This window comes from Palaemon carinicauda, chromosome 13, assembly GCF_036898095.1.
Source record: "Palaemon carinicauda isolate YSFRI2023 chromosome 13, ASM3689809v2, whole genome shotgun sequence".
NCBI lineage: Eukaryota > Metazoa > Arthropoda > Malacostraca > Decapoda > Palaemonidae > Palaemon > Palaemon carinicauda.
In genome coordinates, this window is record NC_090737.1 from 144805530 (window position 1) to 144827570 (window position 22041).

At 46.2% G+C, this 22041-nt stretch overlaps 1 protein-coding gene across 1 annotated transcript in view; it reads left to right on the top strand.

Annotated features, from left to right (window-relative positions):
* Positions 1-22041, top strand: part of LOC137652547 (uncharacterized) — a 504806-nt gene that overhangs the window by 40471 nt on the left and 442294 nt on the right. Inside the window, exon 2 of the mRNA XM_068386031.1 lies at positions 2577-2762. Within this exon, the coding sequence (XP_068242132.1) occupies positions 2577-2762 (186 nt within the window). The remainder of the gene's footprint in view (positions 1-2576; positions 2763-22041) is intronic.

Genomic DNA, 22041 nt, shown 5'->3' on the forward strand with positions numbered 1-22041 from the left:
GGTGGGACAACGTCGACGTGTACGCCTTTCCCCCGTTCTGTCTGATGAGGAGGGTTCTCAACAAGACCAGAACATCGGTCAATCTCTCAATGACCTTGATAGCTCCGCTATTGCATCATGCTGAGTGGTTCCCGGACCTTCTGCAGCTCCTCACAGAGATCCCGAGGGAGCTCCCTCCACGTCGCGAGCTACTCAAACAACCACACTCCAACATCTACCACAAAGCCGTAGCTTCGTTTCGGCTTCACGCCTGGAGACTATCCAGCATCTCCTCACAGAGAGAGGATTTTTGCAACAAGTTGCGAAAAGGATGTCTGGCCACCTGCGCAAGTCATCCGCAGGAGTCTACCAGGCGAAGTGGCGAGTTTTCTGTGGTTGGTGCCGTGGAAGGGGTATCTCTCCCCTCGATGCCACTTTACCAGCTATAGCGGAGTTCCTCGTTTATCTGCAGGAAGAAATGCGCCTTTCAGTCTCGGCGGTGAAAGGCTATCGCTCAGCCTTAAGTCTTGCCTTCAGGCTCAAAGGAGTGGACATTTCTTCCTCGCTGGAACTGTCTCTTCTTATACGGAGTTACGAGCTTACCTGCCCTCAGTCGGAAGTGAGACCTCCTCTTTGGAACATGGTTCAAGTTCTCAGGTCTCTTAAGAGACCTCCCTACGAACCATTACGCCAGGCTTCTGATCGCCACCTTACCTGGAAGACGGTGTTCCTGCTAGCTCTGGCCTCGGCCAAGCGAGTCAGCGAACTTCATGGTCTCTCCTACGACGTTGCCCATTCAAGGGGATGGGGGGAGGTAACGTTCAGCTTCGTCCCTGAGTTTGTTGCCAAGACTCAGAATCCGGGAGTGCTGGACCCAAGGTTCGACTCCTTCCAGGTTTCGAGTCTCCGTTCTGTAACAGATGACCCAGACCATCTCCTACTGTGCCCAGTCAGGAGTCTGAGGTTGTATCTCAAAAGAACAGCTGCAGCCCACCCCCAGGTGCGAGCTTTGTTTGTGAGCACCGGGGAAACAAAGAGGAGGGTCACCAGGAATACCATCTCAGCCTGGATTTGCAAGGTAATTCATCTGGCCCTGAATCCTGACCCTACTCCGTCACGCCGCCCTAGGGCGCATGATGTCAGGGGCGTGGCTACGTCCCTGGCCTTCAAGAAGAACTTTTCGGTGACGCAGGTCCCGCAAGCTGGGGTGTGGAAGCGTCAGACCACCTTCACGGCCCACTACCTGCAAGACGTGACACACAGGAGGCTCGATACATTCTCTATCGGCCCTGTGGTGGCTGCACAACAGCTGGTCTAACCTCAGGCTCCTTATTGGACAAGTAACAGAAGGTTGAGGGCATTGTTACCCGGTTTTAGTCTGTGTGAATGAAAAGATCTGTCTGGCACTTTTCTTTTCTTCATCCTCTCCTCCCTTGGAGAAAATAGCATCCTGGGTCCTTTGCACAGCTGACCTCGAACCTCTGCAGGTAAACCATGCTCCCTTGTGTTCCTAGTATTAAGTTGTAATACTGTCATGTCCCCATACCCTGACGAGGTGGTATTGGGAGAGTCCTAGCCTAGATTTCCATCTGAAGAACTCCAGGTCAACTTCCTAGGACGAGTCACTGCTCACCTTCACACACAACTTACGTAGGCCGCAGCAGTCTCACAACTGCCTGCGAGGAGCAGGGGCCCCCTCATCACACGAGTTCTTGCAAACTCGGGTTCGTGGTCCCCGGGCAAGCCAAAGCCAGAATTGCAGGGGACTTACCACCCTTCCTAAGGGTTAAGTCACCCCATGTAAATAGCGTGGTTTGTATTTCAGTTACGGAACAAATGACAAATTCGTAGATAATTTGTATTTTTCCTAACTATACAAACCTTAGCTATTTACAGTTATGTGCCCGCCAGCCCTGTCCCCCAAGATAAGTCCTACCTCTAAGTAAAGTGAAGTATTCACTGGTGTGTGTGAGGGGGGGAGGGGTAGCAAGCTACCCCTCCCTACCCCCCGCTAACTAGCGGTGGGGTAGGAAACCCTCGTTAAAACTTTTATGGCTCGTCGTTCAGCTACGCCGAAGTAATTATCCCACGTAAATAGCTAAGGTTTGTATAGTTAGGAAAAATACAAATTATCTACGAATTTGTCATATTTGGGTTGGTGCCTTTCTTTATAACTGTAGCTGATTACTTAACTGGAGAATACCTATTTCGTTTTTCATGAATAGAGTAACACCATGTCTGATAACCAGCACACACAAGTCTTGATTTTTTATGTTGTTGTTCTGTATACAGCATTTATACCTTGGATGTATGCCGTACTTCTTCTTATGAATTTTATTTGCTCAGGATAGGTATTATGCTGGGTGGCAAGATATTTTATTTGTTGAACAAAAGAATATTAAGATAATAATGTATGCATGCAATTTATTTTTTGAAAATGTATAGCTGACATATAAATAATACGGTAGTTTTAATTAGACAATTTTGTTTAAGTGAAAATGTATTATGGAGTACTGTACTATATTTCAAAATCAAGGCTCGACAATTTTTACATGTATTTAATTATTATATAAAACTTTTCTTTTCATATATTTTAGGTGGAAAATACATGGGATTTAGGAAGAATGATTTAGAAAGGTTTCGAAGAGCTGGGTGGTGTGAAAAATCCCCAACAGATAGAATGCTGCAAGAATGGGGTCAGCAGAATAACACTATTCTGGAACTCTTCTTTTTTCTTCATAAAATGGGACATTATCAGGCCATGAGTGCTATCAAGTCTTGTGGTGAGTAGGATTGGCCACATATGCTCTACCCTGTATGTTGTAGGTGTTGTTTAAGTTTTCATTCACTTTATGCCATTTGCATATTGTAAGTGTTTACAAAAGTAGTTTGTTCTATAACTGGAATACAAACCTACACTATTTATTGGGGATATTATTTTCGGCGAAGCTGAAAGAACGAGCCATTAAAATTTAGTGAGGGTTAACAACCTATCCCGCTAGTTAGCGGGATGGGGGGCGGGTTAATTTGCTACCCCTCCCACTCGCACACCTGTGATTGCGCTCTCTTTGCTTCAGGCTCGGATGATGAACGGTTGTTGCCGTTCTTCGTCCTCACCAACTATTGGACTTCCATTAATGCTTTTTGTGTTTTTTCTTTTTTTCAGTGTGTGTGTTGACTTCTGCTGGCCATGGGTACCTGCCCTGGACCTGAGGGCCACACCTGCGATACTTTCATGTCTGCCGAGGACACCGATCCTCTCGCCCTTTGCCCTGCCTGCCGAGGTTAACGGTGTGATGTTGTTAATAAGTGTAACGAGTGTTGGGAGTGGTCTGCCTCCCAGTGGGAAAGGTTTTGGCAACAGCGGAAGAAGTCTAAGCGGGACTCTTCTCCTTTGAAAGTTTCTTCGAAGCAGAAGAAACACAGGGCTTCTTTTTCCGCTTCCCGACCTTACTCTGAAGCTCCTGCTCGTGTGATCTCCTCCAAGGGACCGTCGAATAGTAATGCAGGCCCTTTAACACCTGGACAACCTTGATCCTCTAGAGGCGGTGTCGCTTCCCATAGCTATGCGGCCCCACCTCTCCCCCAGGGGCCGTCCATGACTCTTTCTCCTTTATTACAGGTGTGATCATCCTTGGGGTTACCGGACTGACCTTCAAGGATAACCTGCTGCAGCTTCTTCGCCATGGTGCTAGTGTGCAGTCCTTGTCGACGTCAGAGGTGGATCCTCTCTTTTGTCGACATCGTTGTGTCAGAGGCATTGACTGCTGCCCATCCGGCCTTTGCTCCTGCACCTTTGGACTTTTCCGTTGTTGTCGAAGACTTTGCCCCCTCCCCCCGCTAAACGTCCTTCAAGGGGAAAGCAAAGTCCTATGCTCGTCTCTCCTGCAAGTAGTTCTGCCTCTCGGATGAGTTCACTCATGGACTCCTCTTCGGACGACTGCTGCTGCTGAGGGTCAGCTTGCTGATCCACCCGCCCCCAACGGACGTCACTGGGGACGTTGTTCTCGTTGTGCTTGCCCTCCTCTTCGCCTTAGAAGTGCGTCTTCACCGAAGAGACGCCTCTTTGACTCTCATTCACCACGGCGTCAGTCTTCCGTCCATCAGCACGCACATGCGTTAATGGAATGTCGGGCAGTTATTTCTCACTGCCCAGCATTGCCTGCTCGTCGGCAATCGTCAACGCGGCAGCCTGCTCTCTCGCACCAGCGTTCTCCAGCTCGACAGCATGCGCCAGCTTTACAACACACTTCTCGCCTGCGCTCACCACCACGTCAGCGCTCACAAGCATGTCAGCACTCACCGGCGCATCAGCACTCACCGGCGCATCAGCACTCACCGGCGCTTCAGCACTCACCGGCGCATCAGCACTCACCGTCACGTCAGCGCTCACTGGCGTGTCAGTGTTCTCTGGCGCGTTAGCGTTTACTAGCACCCCAGCGCTCACCAGCGTGTTAGCACTCTCCAGCGCACCAGCATTCTTCAGCACGCCAGCGCTTACCAGCGCATCAGAACTCTCCCGTACGACAGCGCTTACCAACACGCAAGCTCTCACCAATTCGCCAGCACGCAAGTATGCAGAGCAGGCATGGTTCTCTAACACGTAGGCATTCGCCGACGCATGGAAAGGCGTCCCAACGAGTTCAGGCAGAACCAGACTCACTTCATCCTCCGGCTTCAAGAAAGTCGCACCATCCAGATAAGGTAGGAAATCAGGAATGGAAAGTAGGTGTTTGCCCTCCAGACCATCAGTCCTCTCAGCAAGGAAGGGCAGAGTCACATACCACAGGTTGCCGTCACCCGATTCCCTTCCCCACAAACACATTACAGCACAACCGGCGGGGAATGAGGGAAAGGGCACTTCTGGGGAGTTCAAGATCCCAAAGATCCCGGCTTCGAAGGCTGACCTACAGTATCAGTCAGCTCCGAAAGAGATTCCTCCCTTCGGTCCCTTTCTCTTTAGGGGACCTTTTAGACAGCGTCAGCGTCAGTAAGCAGCACTGGTTCGATGCCATTGTCAGAGCGGTTGTGCAAGCTTTCAGGCCTGCCTTCTCTACTCGCTCTTTGGAGGCCTCTGCCATCCCACTACAACCTTCAGCGCTAGCAGAGTCCCGGCAAATAACCTCGGCTGCTTCGCCCCTGAAGAGGAGTCTCAGATACCATTGCATCCTCTAGGGTGAAGCTGACCCCTGTGAGGCCTTCTGCTTCAAGGCCATACCTTCCTGATACCCCTTCTAGACACTCTCCCAGCTCACCAGCACCTCTGTCGAGGGAATCTCTCAAGGATCAGTTGCTAGTCTCCTCCCTTCCACCTTCAGAGGAAGACCCTTCGAGTAGAGAGCTCTCCACCACCAGCAGGAGCCAGGAAGGATAGTTCCAATAGGCCTTCTATGTTAGAGTTATACCTTCTTCCCCGTAAACAGTTGAAGGACTCTGAGACTCTTCTAAAGTCCTCAACGAGGGCTTCCAGACCCACACGATCAGTCAGCCACTCTAGGGATGTCCACAACCCACCCCAAGATGAGCTCTCACAGGTGGATGAAGGAGGCTTTGCTGCCAGTCCCACTTTAGAGGGGAATAGCAAGAGTCAGAACATGCTTTCTGGCAAGTTCTTACTCTTGTAATGGTTCTCAAAGTGTTCGCCGACCCAGAGATACCCTCCTCCGGGAGGGCAAAGACAGTCTTAAACCATGTGTTTGGCACTCAGAAGCCCTCAAAGGCCAGTGCTGCCTTGCCCTGGTCTCAGGGGCTGAAGAGTCTTCCGGCTAAAATTGCCCAACAACTCTCGGACTTCTCCTCCTCTCATCGTTCGGGTTCTTCTGCCAAGCTCCTCCCATCTTCTCGCATCCAGCAGAGGAGGTACTATGAGGTCTTGGACGAGCCTTGACCAGCTCTTCCTCTTTAACATTCTCTGGAAGAGCTGACCAAGGGAGTCTCTCTAGAGAGACTCTCCAACCGTTAGGTCGCTTTCTCGGCAACGGAGGCCCTCAATCAGGAGAAGGTCACAAAGTATGCCATGCAGGCTACTTCATAGCTTGATCTTTGGTTGGAGACCCTGGAAATCATGGTACGAACCGAGGATTTTACCAAAGAAAGTATCAGTAAAGCCATGGAGATTTTCCTTCTCTCCGGTACTCGCACCATTAAGTTTCTAGCGCACCAAGTCTCGAACTTGTGGGCAAATATTCTGAAATGTCGAGATGCAGTATCTGAGAGGTTCCACTAGCAAGTCCCTAATACTGAGATCGCTAGGATCAGGAACTCCTCTCTAGAGGGGTCCTCGTTGTTCAAGGCGAAAGACGTGGAGCAGGCTGGGAAGAGATGGAGGAAGTCCCGCCAGGACTCTCTCCTTCACAGGGCCTTGACATCCAGGACCTATAAACCACCAGCTCCTCAGCAGCCAAACCCAATCAAGACCTCGACGAGCAAGACGACAGCGAAGAAGACGGTGTCTAAAAAGTCCTTTTCGACCAAGGACAGGAAAAGCACAAAGTCCTCCAGGATAGGAAAATATCCTAGAGGAGTGCAGCTGTGGCCACAAACGCTAGAATAGGCACTTCCCCCGCTTGTCCACCAGTTGGGGGATGCCTTCAAAGTTGCTGGAACAGGTGAAAAGCAACTCAGGGCCGATCTCTGGACAGTCTCCGTAATTCGTTCAGAGTATCGTGTCCCGTTTACGTCATCTCTCCCTCCCCTAATCAGGAATCCAGTGACAATAGACTGCTTTGCGTTGGGATCAGCAAAGGGGCTAGCCCTTCGGGCAGAAGTCCAGACTATGTTGAAGAAGGGCTCTCTCCAAGAGGTCCTTGACAAGTCCCCCAGGCTTCTTCAGTCGACTCTTTCTTGTGAAAAAGGCATCTGGAGGCTGGAGAGCAGTCATCGACCTCTCAGCTCTGAACGAGTTTGTCTTACAAACCCCATCCAGCATGGAGATGGCAGACATGGTCAGACAAGTGGTAAGACCACAGGACTTCATGTGCACAGTGGACCTAAAGACGCCTACTTCCAGATCTCAATCGATCCGTCTTCAAGGAAGTATTTAAGATTCAGCCTAGACAACTGGAAATACCAGTCGAGGTTGAATCAAGCCTTCGACTCCCTGGACACTCTGATCCCTATGGGACCAGAGGAACGGACGGACCTCGAGTGGTGGGTGGCAGACGAGAACCTGCGGAAGGGCCTAGATCTTCTCGTCCTCCCCCCAGATTTGAAGCTGTACTCAGATGCTACAAAAGAAGTTGGGGGGGGGGGGGTAGTTGGTGGACCACGGGCTGCACCACATGACTTCAAGCCTTTGGTCAGAGTCCAAAAATTACCTCCACATAAATCTCTTAGAGATGGAGGCCGTCTTTCTGGCCCTTCAACTGTTCTATCAGTTCCTGGCAGGCCACTCGGTGGTGATGAGCGACAACACTATTGTAGTGGCTTATATCAACAAGCAAGGAGGTACTTTTTTGCAGCCCTTATCCCATCTAGCAGTAGAGATACTAAGGTGGGCCGAGATTCATTCGATACCACTATCGGCACACTTCATTCTAGGCAAGAGGAATGTGCTTGCCAACAGCCTGAGCAGAGCATCTTGGATAGTGAGTACCAAATGGTCTTTGAATCATCTAGTAGCCAACAATGTCCTAACTTTGTGGGGTTCTCCGACGATAGATCTCTTCGCAACGGCCCTGATTTTCAGGCTCCCGATGTACTGCTCCCCAGTCTCAGAACCCAAGGCTCTCTGGCATGATGCATTTAAAAAACGGTGGGACAACATCAACGTGTACGCCTTTCCCTTATTTTGTCTGATGAGGAGGGTACTCAACAAGGCCGGAACATCGGTCAATCTCTCAATGACCCTCATAGCTCCGCTATAGCATCGTGCAGAATGGTACCGGACCTTCTGCAACTCCTGACGGAGTCCCCAAGAGAACTTCCTCCATGACATGCTCTACTCAGACAATCACACTCCAACATCTGCCACAAAACCGTAGCTTCGTTAAGATTTCACGCTTGGAGACTATCCAGCATCTCCGCACTCAGAGAGGATTTTCACAACAAGTTGGGATCAGGATGTCTGGATATCTGCTGAAGTCATCAGCAGCAGTCTGCCCAGCAAAGTGGTATTTCTTCTGTGATTGGTGTTGTGGAAGGGGTATCTCTCCTCTCGATGCTACTATCCTAGCGATAGCGGAGTTTTTCGTGTATTTGCGGGAAGAAATGCGATTTTCAGTTTCGGTGGTAAAAGGCTTATCACTCAGCCTTAAGCCTCGCACTCAGACTAAATGGAATGGACATTTCCTCATTGCTAGAACTTTCCTTACTCATACAGAGTTACGAACTTATCTGTCCTCAGTCGGAAGTGAGACCTCCCCCATGGAACGTGGTTCGAGTTCTCCAGTCTCTAGAGAGACCTCCCTACGAACTACAGTGAACCCTCGCTACTTCGCGGTTCGACAATCGCGGATTCACCACTTCGCGGGGTTTTCCCATAACCCATATATATATACATATCGCGGATTTTCCGGAAAATTCGAAAATACCGCGAAATCTGAAGACAACCAAATACGATATTTTGTTACCTGTAATTCCATTAATACTGTAATTAGTAATATCTGCTCTTACTGATTGTTCATTGCATTACATATGATATATAATTCAGCACAGAAAGAAATAAAACACGAAAAGAGAATATGATCATACGATAATTCAGTACGTAGTAAAATTAAATCGAACATGAAACGCAAATCAGATGCAGTCATACCATATTAGAATGGTGTGTACTGTAATGGATGTGCTTCTTTTCCATGAATCTTTTGTATGTATACGTACGTAGTACAGTACTGCATCCAATAATATTCTTTGTTGCAAAAATCACATTTCGAATACTGTAAGCGTACGAGAGAGAGAGAGAGAGAGAGAGAGAGAGAGAGAGAGAGAGAGAGAGAGAGAGAGAGAGAGAGAGAGAGAGAGAGGCGTAAAATAGCGTACGTAAATTTTTATTATTATTGTTATTATTATTATTATTGTTGTTGTTGTTAATAAAATTATTATTGTTATTATTATTATCATTATTATTATTATTATTACTGTACAGTATTATTATCATTATTTATTATTATTACGGTATTGTACTTAATCTACGTACGTTCATTATGCGCGGGGCATCTTCTATGAGTAACCAACGCATCATAGTACTGTAAGACGGGTTGTGATTGGTTCAAGCGCTGATAGATGACGAATCAAAACTCAAGTTTTGTTATCTAGCCTGTGATTGGTGTTTTGCCCGCATCTTCTACCCGCAGCATCAAAGTTCTCGCGGGGCTGGATCGTTCACTTTCTCTTTCCGCGTATTGCTGAGTAGACGTTCTTAAGTTTGTGAAGTTTAATCTGTACTGTGTGCGACTGTTTTAAGTTGAACTTTTTGTTGAACTTTCTGTTAAATCCTACTGTACAATGCCTCCCAAGCGTTCTGCTTCTAGTAAGGCTGGTAGTGAGCCTAAACGCCACCGAAGGATGATGACGATAGCTGAGAAGATTACGCTTCTCGACATGTTAAAAGATGGTAGAAGTTACGCGGCCGCCGGCCGCCATTTTGGCATCAACGAATCCACCGTTCGCTATATCAAAAAGGACGAGGCGAACATTAGAAAGACTGCTGCAATCACCTTTAGCAGATCAGCGAAGCGAGTCGTTACAACGCGTAATAAAACGATCGTACGCATGGAAGGTGCTTTAGCTGTGTGGATTGCCGACTGCCGGAAGAAGAACATAGCGTTGGATACGAACACCATCCAAACAAAGGCTTTGAGCTCATATGAGAATTTTGCTGCAAAGGAACCTAAAGACGACGACGGCAACCATGCTGAAGATGATGATGATGCAGATGATCCTCAACCAGGGACATCCACTGATTCCCAGCCTCAGAAACGTTTTTCCGCAAGCAAAGGATGGTTCGCGAAGTTTCAGAAACGCTTCGCCCTGAAAAGCGTTTCCCTGCATGGGGAGTCTGCTTCCGCTGACACTGCCGCTGCTGAAACTTACGTGAACCAGACTTTCAAGAACATTATCGCTGAAGGTGGATACAAGCCGGAACAAGTGTTTAATATGGATGAAACCGGCTTATTTTGGAAGAGAATGCCGTGGCCAACTTTCCTGTTCAAAGCGGAAGCCAAAGCCTCTGGCTTTAAGGCATTCAAGGATCGCGTTACCCTCGTGATGTGTGGCAATGCTGCTGGATTTTTGTTAAAGCCGGGGCTTATTTATAAGTCGAAAAATCCTCGCGCTTTGAAAAATAAAAATAAGAATCTCCTTCCCGTGTACTGGATGCATAATCCAAAAGCATGGATTACGAAGATGCTGACCTCCAACTGGTTCCACCAGTGTTTCATCCCGCAAGTCCATGAATATCTCTTAGAGAAGGGCTTGCCATTCAAGATCCTTCTCCTTATGGATAACGCTGGTGGACACGCAACTGACCTGTCGCGTGAGGGCGTTCAGGTTGAGTTCCTGCCACCCAACACCACGTCATTAATTCAACCGATGGACCAGGGGGTTATCAGGGCGTTCAAGGCCCTCTACACGAAGAATACCTTGGCGGACCTCGTTGCGTGTGTGGATGCTGCCCAAGATGACGAGGATGAAGATTTCAACTTGAAGGCGTACTGGCGGCAGTACACCATAGCCACGTGCCTGCAGAATATTCAAAAGGCACTTCAAGAGATGAAACCTGCAACCGTGAATGCGAGCTGGAAGAAGCTGTGGCCCGATATTGTTTACGACGACAAGGGATTTACTCCGTCGGAAATCCAACACTCTGCAATACGGAAATCTGTGCAGTTGGCTGCCATAATTGGAGGTGACGGGTTTGGCGACATGACGACTGAAGACGTCGACGAGTTGTTGGACTGCCATTCCCAGCCCCTAACTGACGCAGACCTCGAAGACCTGACGAAATCGGCAAGTGAGGAAGAGAGTGATACCCAGGAAGAGACCCAAGAAAATGTCGAAGAAACGGGCTTAACATTAGAACGGCTTGCCAAGTTCTGCAACCATATCAAGGAGGCGAAAGAAATGTTACAAGAGTGGGACGAGGATATGGTTCGCTCGATGCAATTCTGCAACAAGATCGACGAAGACATGACTCCCTACAAAATGCTCTTGGATCGAAAAAAGAAGCAGCGGCAACAACTTCCGATCACAATGTTCTTCCAGCCTCGCAAAAAAGAGCCAGTTCCTCCTGCTAGTACGCCTTCGGAAGAAATTGAAGAAGTTTCCCAGGAAGAAGTTGAAGAGGTGTCCCAGGAAAAGACACCTCCGTCTGAAGAGACGTAAAATACTATCATTGACTGCACAGTAGAACACATCATCAGCTTCATCATCATCATTTCTACTGTGCAGCAAATTCATCGCCATCACCATTCAAGTTTTTCTTCAACTTCTTTCGTGGTGAGTACAGTAACAATCTTTATTTTTTACTTTAATCTGTTTTATAGTTTAGTAATGTACGTACTGTATGCATTAAGTTAAAGGGAAGGTTTTAAAAGTCTACATGTTGTAACCTATCATATTTTTTTGTTTAAAATCTACATTTACGTACGTAAAACAATCTCTCTCTCTCTCTCTCTCTCTCTCTCTCTCTCTCTCTCTCTCTCTCTCTCTCTCTCTCTCTCTCTCTCTCTCAAATTGTTTTCCTGCTTTGCTACGTACAAGTACTGTATAATTTATGTTTGTAAGGTAACATATTTTGTAAATGCTTTTACTGTAAATACTGTATGTACTGTATCATTATTTATCACTATCATCATGCGCGTTAAATGCCTTGTTTGTTCTGAGCGTGGTTGTTTACTGAGCGTACACGCCGTCGTTTCAGGCGGCGTCATAAAGAAAAAGATTTCATTTGGAAGTCCTAAGAAAAATACGTAAACTAAAACATTGGTAATAAAAAAATCAACATACAGTACAGTACTGTATAATCAATATAATCGATGCAAAAACTAACCTATACATATATGTGTACACTAAATGAGTTTGTTTCTTCATTATGATCAGAGATGAACGTAAACAAAACATTGGTTGCCATTTTTTATCGTGCTTTTTAGGTGTTTAGGAAACGCATGATATAAAATCGCCTTTAATATTTGTGCCTGTTTTAGTTTAGGGTGCTGTAGTACATGCATTAAGTGTTCTGTACATTAAAGGGTGGTTTGTTAACAGTACTACATACAAGGGAAGGTTTTAAAAGTCCGAATATACATGTTAAATAAATAGGTAAATATGCTGTCACTACTTCGCGGATTTTCACCTATCGCGCCCGCGTCTGGAACCTATCTACCGCGATAAACGAGGGTTCACTGTATTACGCCAGGTAACAGATCGCCACCTGACTTGGTAGACGGTGTTCCTGCTCGCCTTGGCCTCGGCCAAACGGGTCAGCGAACTTCATGGTCTCATACGACATCGCCTATTCAAAGGGATAGGGAAAGGTAATGTTTAGCTTTGTCCCTGAGTTTGTTGTCAAGACTCAGAATCGGGGGGTGGTGGATCCCCGATTCGACTCTTTCCGGATTTCGAGTCTCAGCTCTGTAACAGATGACCCAGATCATCTCTTACTCTGCCCAGTGAGGAGTTTGAGGCACTACCTCAAAAGAACAGCAGCAGCCCGTCCTCATGTGCCTTTACTTTTCATTAGCACAGGGAGGAACAAGAGGAGTATCACCAAGAATACCATTTTTGCTTAGATTCGCAGGGTCATAGACCATGCCCTGGATCCAGATCCTCCTCCTTCACGTTGCCCCAGATCCCACGATGTCAGGGGCGTAGCTACTTCCCTGGCCTTCAAAATTACTACAGGCTGGGGTGTGGAAACGTCAGACGACTTTCACTGCCCATAACCTGCAAGACGTGATCCACAGGAGGCTCGATACGTTTTCTATCACCCCTGTGGTGGCTGCACAACCACTGGAATAATACCTCAAGCTCCTTATTGGACAAGTAGCGTAAGGTTGAGGGCACTGTTACCTGGTTCTAGTCTGCGTGAATGAAAAAGTATGACTGGCTCCTATTCTTTTCTTCATCCTCCCCTCTCTTGGGGAAAGCAGCAGCTTGGGTTCATTGCACAAGCTGACCTCAAAGCACCCCAGGTAAACCATGCTTCCTGTGTACCTAGTATTGTGTCAATACTGGTGTGCCCCCATACCCTGTCGAGGTGGTATTGGGAAAGTCTCGATTACTGTACAGTGAACCCTCGCTACTTCGCGGTTCGACAATCGCGGATTCACCACTTCGCGGGGTTTTTCCATAACCCATATATATATACATATCGCGGATTTTCCGGAAAATTCGAAAATACCGCGAAATCTGAAGACCCCCAAATACGATATTTTGTTACCTGTAATTCCATTAATACTGTAATTAGTAATATCTGCTCTTACTGATTGTTCATTGCATTACATATGATATATAATTCAGCACAGAAAGAAATAAAACACGAAAAGAGAATGTGATCATACGATAATTCAGTACGTAGTAAAATTAAATCGAACATGAAACGCAAATCAGATGCAGTCATACCATATTAGAATGGTGTGTACTGTAATGGATGTGCTTCTTTTCCATGAATCTTTTGTATGTATACGTACGTAGTACAGTACTGCATCCAATAATATTCTTTGTTGCAAAAATCACATTTCGAATAAGCGTACGAGAGAGAGAGAGAGAGAGAGAGGCGTAAAATAGCGTACGTAAATTTTTATTATTATTGTTATTATTATTATTATTGTTGTTGTTGTTAATAAAATTATTATTGTTATTATTATTATCATTATTATTATTATTATTACTGTACAGTATTATCATTATTTATTATTATTACGGTATTGTACTTAATCTACGTACGTTCAGTATGCGCGGGGCATCTTCTATGAGTAACCAACGCATCATAGTACTGTAAGACGGGTTGTGATTGGTTCAAGCGCTGATAGATGACGAATCAGAACTCAAGTTTTGTTATCTAGCCTGTGATTGGTGTTTTGCCCGCATCTCCTACCCGCAGCATCAAAGTTCTCGCGGGGCTGGATCGTTCACTTTCTCTTACCGCGTATCGCTGAGTAGACGTTCTTAAGTTTGTGAAGTTTAATCTGTGCTGTGTGCGACTGTTTTAAGTTGAACTTTTTGTTGAACTTTCTGTTAAATCCTACTGTACAATGCCTCCCAAGCGTTCTGCTTCTAGTAAGGCTGGTAGTGAGCCTAAACGCCACCGAAGGATGATGACGATAGCTGAGAAGGTTACGCTTCTCGACATGTTAAAAGATGGTAGAAGTTACGCGGCCGCCGGCCGCCATTTTGGCATCAACGAATCCACCGTTCGCTATATCAAAAAGGACGAGGCGAACATTAGAAAGACGGCTGCAATCACCTTTAGCAGATCAGCGAAGCGAGTCGTTACAACGCGTAATAAAACGATCGTACGCATGGAAGGTGCTTTAGCTGTGTGGATTGCCGACTGCCGGAAGAAGAACATAGCCTTGGATACGAACACCATCCAAACAAAGGCTTTGAGTTTATATGAGAATTTTGCTGCAAAGGAACCTAAAGACGACGACGGCAACCATGCTGAAGATGATGATGATGCAGATGATCCTCAACCAGGGACATCCACTGATTCCCAGCCTCAGAAACGTTTTTCCGCAAGCAAAGGATGGTTCGCGAAGTTTCAGAAACGCTTCGCCCTGAAAAGCGTTTCCCTGCATGGGGAGTCTGCTTCCGCTGACACTGCCGCTGCTGAAACTTACGTGAACCAGACGTTCAAGAATATTATCGCCGAAGGTGGATACAAGCCGGAACAAGTCTTTAATATGGATGAGACTGGCTTGTTTTGGAAGAGAATGCCGTGGCGAACTTTCCTGTTCAAAGAGGAAGCCAAAGCCTCTGGCTTTAAGGCATTCAAGGATCGCGTTACCCTCGTGATGTGTGGCAATGCTGCTGGAGTTTTGTTAAAGCCGGGGCTTATTTATAAGTCGAAAAATCCTCGCGCTTTGAAAAATAAAAATAAGAATCTCCTTCCCGTGTACTGGATGCATAATCCAAAAGCATGGATTACGAAGATGCTGACCTCCAACTGGTTCCACCAGTGTTTCATCCCGCAAGTCCATGAATATCTCTTAGAGAAGGGCTTGCCATTCAAGATCCTTCTCCTTATGGATAACGCTGGTGGACACGCAACTGACCTGTCGCGTGAGGGCGTTCAGGTTGAGTTCCTGCCACCCAACACCACGTCATTAATTCAACCGATGGACCAGGGGGTTATCAGGGCGTTCAAGGCCCTCTACACGAAGAATACCTTGGCGGACCTCGTTGCGTGTGTGGATGCTGCCCAAGATGACGAGGATGAAGATTTCAACTTGAAGGCGTACTGGCGGCAGTACACCATAGCCACGTGCCTGCAGAATATTCAGAAGGCACTTCAAGAGATGAAACCTGCAACCGTGAATGCGAGCTGGAAGAAGCTGTGGCCCGATATTGTTTACGACGACAAGGGATTTACTCCGTCGGAAATCCAACACTCTGGAATACGGAAATCTGTGCAGTTGGCTGCCATAATTTGAGGTGACGGGTTTGGCGACATGACGACTGAAGACGTCGACGAGTTGTTGGACTGCCATTCCCAGCCCCTAACTGACGCAGACCTCGAAGACCTGACGAAATCGGCAAGTGAGGAAGAGAGTGATACCCAGGAAGAGACCCAAGAAAATGTCGAAGAAACGGGCTTAACATTAGAACGGCTTGCCAAGTTCTGCAACCATATCAAGGAGGCGAAAGAAATGTTACAAGAGTGGGACGAGGATATGGTTCGCTCGATGCAATTCTCCAACAAGGTCGATGACATCATGACTCCCTACAGGATGCTCTTGGATCGAAAAAAGAAGCAGCGGCAACAACTTCCGATCACAATGTTCTTCCAGCCTCGCAAAAAAGAGCCAGTTCCTCCTGCTAGTACGCCTTCGGAAGAAATTGAAGAAGTTTCCCAGGAAGAAGTTGAAGAGGTGTCCCAGGAAAAGACACCTCCGTCTGAAGAGACGTAAAATACTATCATTGACTGCACAGTAGAACACATCATCAGCTTCATCATCATCATTTCTACTGTGCAGCAAATTCATCGCCATCACCATTCAAGTTTTTCTTCAACTTCTTTCGTGGTGAGTACAGTAACAATCTTTATTTTTTACTTTAATATTCTTACTGCCTGTTTTATAGTTTAGTAATGTACGTACTGTATGCATTAAGTTAAAGGGAAGGTTTTAAAAGTCTACGTGTTGTAACCTATCATATTTTTTTTGTTTAAAATTTACATTTACGTACGTAAAACAATCTCTCTCTCTCTCTCTCTCTCTCTCTCTCTCTCTCTCTCTCTCTCTCGTAAATTGTTTTCCTGCTTTGCTACGTACAAGTACTGTATAATTTATATTTGTAAGGTAACATATTTTGTAAATGCTTTTACTGTAAATACTGTATGTACTGTATCATTATTTATCACTATCATCATGTGCGTTAAATGCCTTGTTTGTTCTGAGCGTGGTTGTTTACTGAGCGTACACGCCGTCGTTTCAGGCGGCGTCATAAAGAAAAAGATTTCATTTGGAAGTCCTAAGAAAAATACGTAAACTAAAACATTGGTAATAAAAAAATCAACATACAGTACTGTATAATCAATATAATCGATGCAAAAACTAACCTATACATATATGTGTACACTAAATGAGTTTGTTTCTTCATTATGATCAGAGATGAACGTAAACAAAACATTGGTTGCCATTTTTTATCGTGCTTTTTAGGTGTTTAGGAAACGCATGATATAAAATCGCCTTTAATATTTGTGCCTGTTTTAGTTTAGGGTGCTGTAGTACATGCATTAAGTGTTCTGTACATTAAAGGGTGGTTTGTTAACAGTACTACGTACAAGGGAAGGTTTTAAAAGTCCGAATATACATGTTAAATAAATAGGTAAATATGATGTCACTACTTCGCGGATTTTCACCTATCGCGCCCGCGTCTGGAACCTATCTACCGCGATAAACGAGGGTTCACTGTACACCCGAGGAAGACATAAAATGGCATAATTTGGTAATATTTCGTAAATTTCATTTATGATAAGTGCATTGTACTGCATATTATTTTCAACATGTGACAAAAATTTCTTAAAAAAAAATACTGTACATGCATTTAAATTAGAGAAATGGAAAGGAAATTTACAGTTGCCCTTAGGTCTTTGCGGATTCGGTCATTCGCGATACAGAGAACCATATAACCTATTGAATGAAAATTCTCCCATTTGCAATTTCACTATAACTGCTCTCACGGCGAGCCAACGATTTCAAACTGACCGTGCTCATTTGCACCCAGCCTTCTTAACCCCCTCTCCCTCAGCACAACAACCCATCTGTCGTTTATAGACATACATGGAAAATTTATAGCTAACACTAGAAAACTATTCCGGGATAAACCCTTTGCTTAGTAATTCTAGTGATAAATATGATTTAAATATGTTCATACATTCATTATGTTTAAATAACATTCGAGAGTTAGCGAGGTGTAAGGGTGCCTCACACCCTGGGTAAAGTTACCTGCCAGTTGTTTGGGACTAGCACCTACCTGAGGGTGAGTCTCTATAGTAAAGAGAGAAAGGATTTGTATTAGGTGCTGGAACAAAAGAGAAATTTTCAATATTAAACTTAGCCGGTGATTATATAAGCTGCAACTCTGTTGCTCGACAGAAAACTCTACGTTAAAAATCCGCCAGCGATCGCTATGCAGGTAGGGGGTGTACTTCAACAGCGCCATCTGTCGTGCAGGTACTCAGTACTCAATGTAAACACAGAACTCAATTTTCTCTCTGTCGGGCTACCGGCAAGACCTACTAATTCGCTGTGCTAACCGGATTTGTTTTCACAACTATTGGTGAAGTACACTATTCTAGTTTTGAGCTTTCGCTATGCAGGTGTTTTATCTTCATCTCAAAACTTGAACTCGTTTTGGATAGATTTAATTATGGTGACAAAGATAGTATGGACTTTCTTTCACTTTTAAATGGCCGACCCTTCCCTTAGACGGAAGTATGTTTAGGCTTTTAGTAATTATATCACGTTATAGATTTTCCTCTATATATTTTATATCTCTCCGCCTTTATTAGGCCTCTTCGATTAACTTTCCATTTATTATAAACATATAAAAATAATTTTAATGTTTTGTTTATATAGAACTTTCCTAAGAGTAGGCGGTCCTAACTTGGAAACCGAAGTTAATCAACGTTGAGCCCTTTATATTGTAATTAGCTTTTATAGCGCTAAGGATTTAAAACTTTTTAAATGTAATATTTTATGAAAGATTTTCTTTGATAGTCTTCGTACTGTTTTCAAAGATGAACTAACGTTTAGTTTTTTATGCTACGCAGTTGTTGACGTTCAGGACGTTCAACATGCGCTCTATCGTTACGATAGAGAGAGAGTGTATCACGGTTTCACTTTGCAGTAAGAGTAAATCGATTCTGACGTTTTGTTCATTCTTTCTTAGCTTAAATGTTTTAAATTCTAATTTAAAGGAACTTTTTATTTGAAAAACCTTTCAGTTTTTTCCTTTAGTCAAATAACATGTTTTTTTGACGATATATAATTGGGCTCTTCTCTTAGGTGCGAAATCAAGAGAGAAAGAGAGAGAGAGATAGAGACGGAGGGAGAGAGAGGAGAGAAAACGTTCCGTTCAAGCGGGTAACGTTGTTCTCGTGTTACTCTCGTCCCTAGTCTCTGTACGGGGAGGAAGGATAAAACGTTTTTAGGTTTTTATTCTCGTCCCCAGGCTATGTGCGGTGAGAGATTGAAAACGTAGTTATATGAACTAGTGTTTAGTCTCTTTCCCAGCCACTGATTTTTCTTTTTATCTTAAAATATGTTTTCTGTTTTTTGCTGGTATTATGAGCTTGCACTATACAACTAATTTCGCAATTACTACCTTTTAATGAAGGGTAGAATTGCGTGTTTCAGGTAGAAATAAGTGCAAAACAGAAAATCGAAGTGATAAAGTGATATACGCAAAGTGTTACAGTGTTGCGTCCGAGGCGCAAAGTGTTACAGTGTTGCGTCCGAGGGTTCGTCTGTTCGTGCCTGTCGTCCTCCCAGTCCGGGACCTCTTGCAAGCTCCCAAGCCCAGGGGAGAAGCAATGTTGTACGACCAAAGGGTTCGAGAGGCTTTAATCAGCGAACAGACGTTCCCTCCGTGGTTTCGGGCGTATCCACCCAAGATCGCCCCACCCACACAAAGACGAGAGAGCCCATTTATTCCTCGTCTGCGGAAGAGGTTTCTCGTAAGAAACCATGGACCAAGGTCTCGCGGCTTCTTAAGCGCAAGTCGGTCCCTTCCGCGCAAGTCCAACGGCCCAGTTGTAGCCACTGGGTCAGTTCGGACTCGCTGTAGTCTTCCGACGACTGCTCACCTCCTAAGAGAGGCAAAGCGGTACCGCATCAGGCAGTCACACCGTCTGTTGCCGCACCTGCTCCTGTAGACCCTAAGTGGTCTTTGCTGCAGACCATGCAGTCTCAGTTAACGTCATTGATGCAGGACTTTCGTGCGGAGAAGGTTGACGCTGCACCAACCTCTAGCCTACAACCAACCACGGTTGTGCGTCCTGTGGACGCTGAGGCGACCTTCTGCCGCACTCCAGCTGAGAGAGCCCCGCCACCCATGCGTTCCAGTGTACCCTGCCAGCCGCATGTTGACGTTCAGCGACGCACGGAACCTTCCGTTGACGTTCGCGAGGTACAACAACAGTCTAAGTTGTTTTGTTTTGACGCGGTGCGTCAACCTCCGCATTCTAGAGTTGTTTTGACTGCTCAGTCTAGGCAGTCAAAGCAGTCTCGAGTGGACGCTGTACGTCCTCACGCACCTGTTGTGGTTGACAGTTCAGTTGTTGACAGTTCACAGACTGTCAAGCAGTTACATGACGTTGCGTTCTGGTCCGCTACTAATGCACCAGTGAGAGACTCAGCTTTTATCGGACAAGGTTCCTGTAGATGAGGAAGTTGCTGTTCTCCCTCCTACTGATATTCCCTTGAGGACTCTGTCAGATGGAGAGGAGCCTTAAGCTGCTTAGCCTCCTATGGACTTTAATTAAATCATGATGATTTTTTTAAGGATCTTCGTCCGGATCTTGTAACTGCTGCTCCTCGTTCGCCTAAACGTCAGAACTTACACTAGGCCTAGCTACTTCGAAGCCGTTGTTTTTAAGCTAGTGCTCTCTCGCTCTCCTAGAGAGCGTTACGTTGGCTAGGCGACTGGTTTTTTCACCAGGAGGAGTTTGGGGGATACAGCCTTTGCTTTCCCTTCTTTTAAACTGGTTTATAGAGCGAGAGTCTGATATGACACGAGAGAAGTTCTCGGCTTGGGAGTTCATGCCTCTGCCCAGATAGACTTCTCAATTCTGGTAGACTCTCCCTGGCGCCTAGCCAGGAGACGCTCCAAGTTGTTTACAGGTCAACTTCTCAGCTGTTGTCGAGCCTTTGAAGTTTTGCTGTACTATTATGTCACGCATAACAAGGCTTTCAGGGATGGTAAACGGTTCCGCCTCAGTCGCTAACCCCGTCTGTTGCCACACCTGCTCCCGTAGACCCTAAATGGGCTTTGCTGCAAGACATGCAGTCCAAGCTTGCGTCCTTGATAGAGGACTTAAATGCGGAGAAGAACCTTCTGGCCAACAACCTTCCAACCGGTCGGTTGTGCGCCCTGTTGACGCTGAGGTAACCTACTCGCGTCTGCCAGTTGAGGTGGTTCCTCCACCGATGCGACCCAGTGTGGGTTGCCAGCCGCACGTTGACGTTAAGCGACGCTCGGAGGTGGTTGTTGACGTTCAGGACGTTCAACAACCAGCAGAGGTGACTTGTTGTGACGCAGTGCGTCAACCTCAGCAACCCGGTAGGGTGTTGACTGCACAACCCAGACGGTCTAGACAGTTTCGGGTTGACGCTGTACTTCCTCGCGCACCCATGGATGTTGACAGTTCACAGACTGTGCAGCAGTTCCATGATATTGCGTCCGGCTCCGTCACGCATCCACCAGTGCGACCGGATTCTGCGAGTCAGACGTTGCCCACTCCGTTGCCGTTTCCTCATCAGTTTCGGATGAGGAACCCTCTGATGAGGACGTTGCTGAACAAGACGATCAGCCCCCAGCCCTGCTATCCATCCAGAAGATGCTGAAGAAGGAACGCTGCTCAGTCAGGCTGTGGATGAGTCTGGTAGGGACGCTGTCATCCGTGGATCAATTTGTGTCACTAGGAAGACTACACCTCCGTCCTCTTCTATACCATCTAGCTTTTCACTGGAAAAAGGACAAGACGCTAGAAGCGGTCTCGATCCCGGTTTCCGAAAAGATGAAGTCTTGTCTGACTTGGTGAAAGGACTATATCACCCTAGAGAGGGTCTTCCCCTGACTGTTCAGACTCCCAACCACGTTCTCTTCTCGGACGCATCGGACGTAGGCTGGGGTGCGACATTAGACGGTCGGGAATGCTCGGGATTATGGAACTCGAGTCAAAGGACAATGCATTTCAACTGCAAGGAGCTACTGGCAGTACGTCTGGCCTGGAAAAGCTTCAGGTCTCTCCTTCAAGACAAAGTGGTGGAGGTGAACTCGGACAACACCACGGCTTTGGCGTACATCTCCAAGCAAGGAGGGACCTACTCTCTGACGTTGTACGAGATCGCAAGGGACCTCCTCACCTGGTCAAAAGGTCTAGACATATCACTAGTAACGAGGTTCATCCAAGGCAACTTGAATGTCATGGCAGATTGTCTCAGTCGGAAGGGACAAATAATTCCAACAGGATGGACCCTCCACAAGGATGTATGCAAGAGACTTTGGGCCACCTGGGGCCAGCCAACCATAGATCTCTTCGCAACCTCGATGACCAAGAGGCTCCCAATATTTTGCTCACCAATCCCGGACCCAGCAGCAGTTCATATAGATGCCTTTCTCCTAGATTGGTCACATCTAGATCTATATGCATTCCTTCCGTTCAAGATTGTCAAC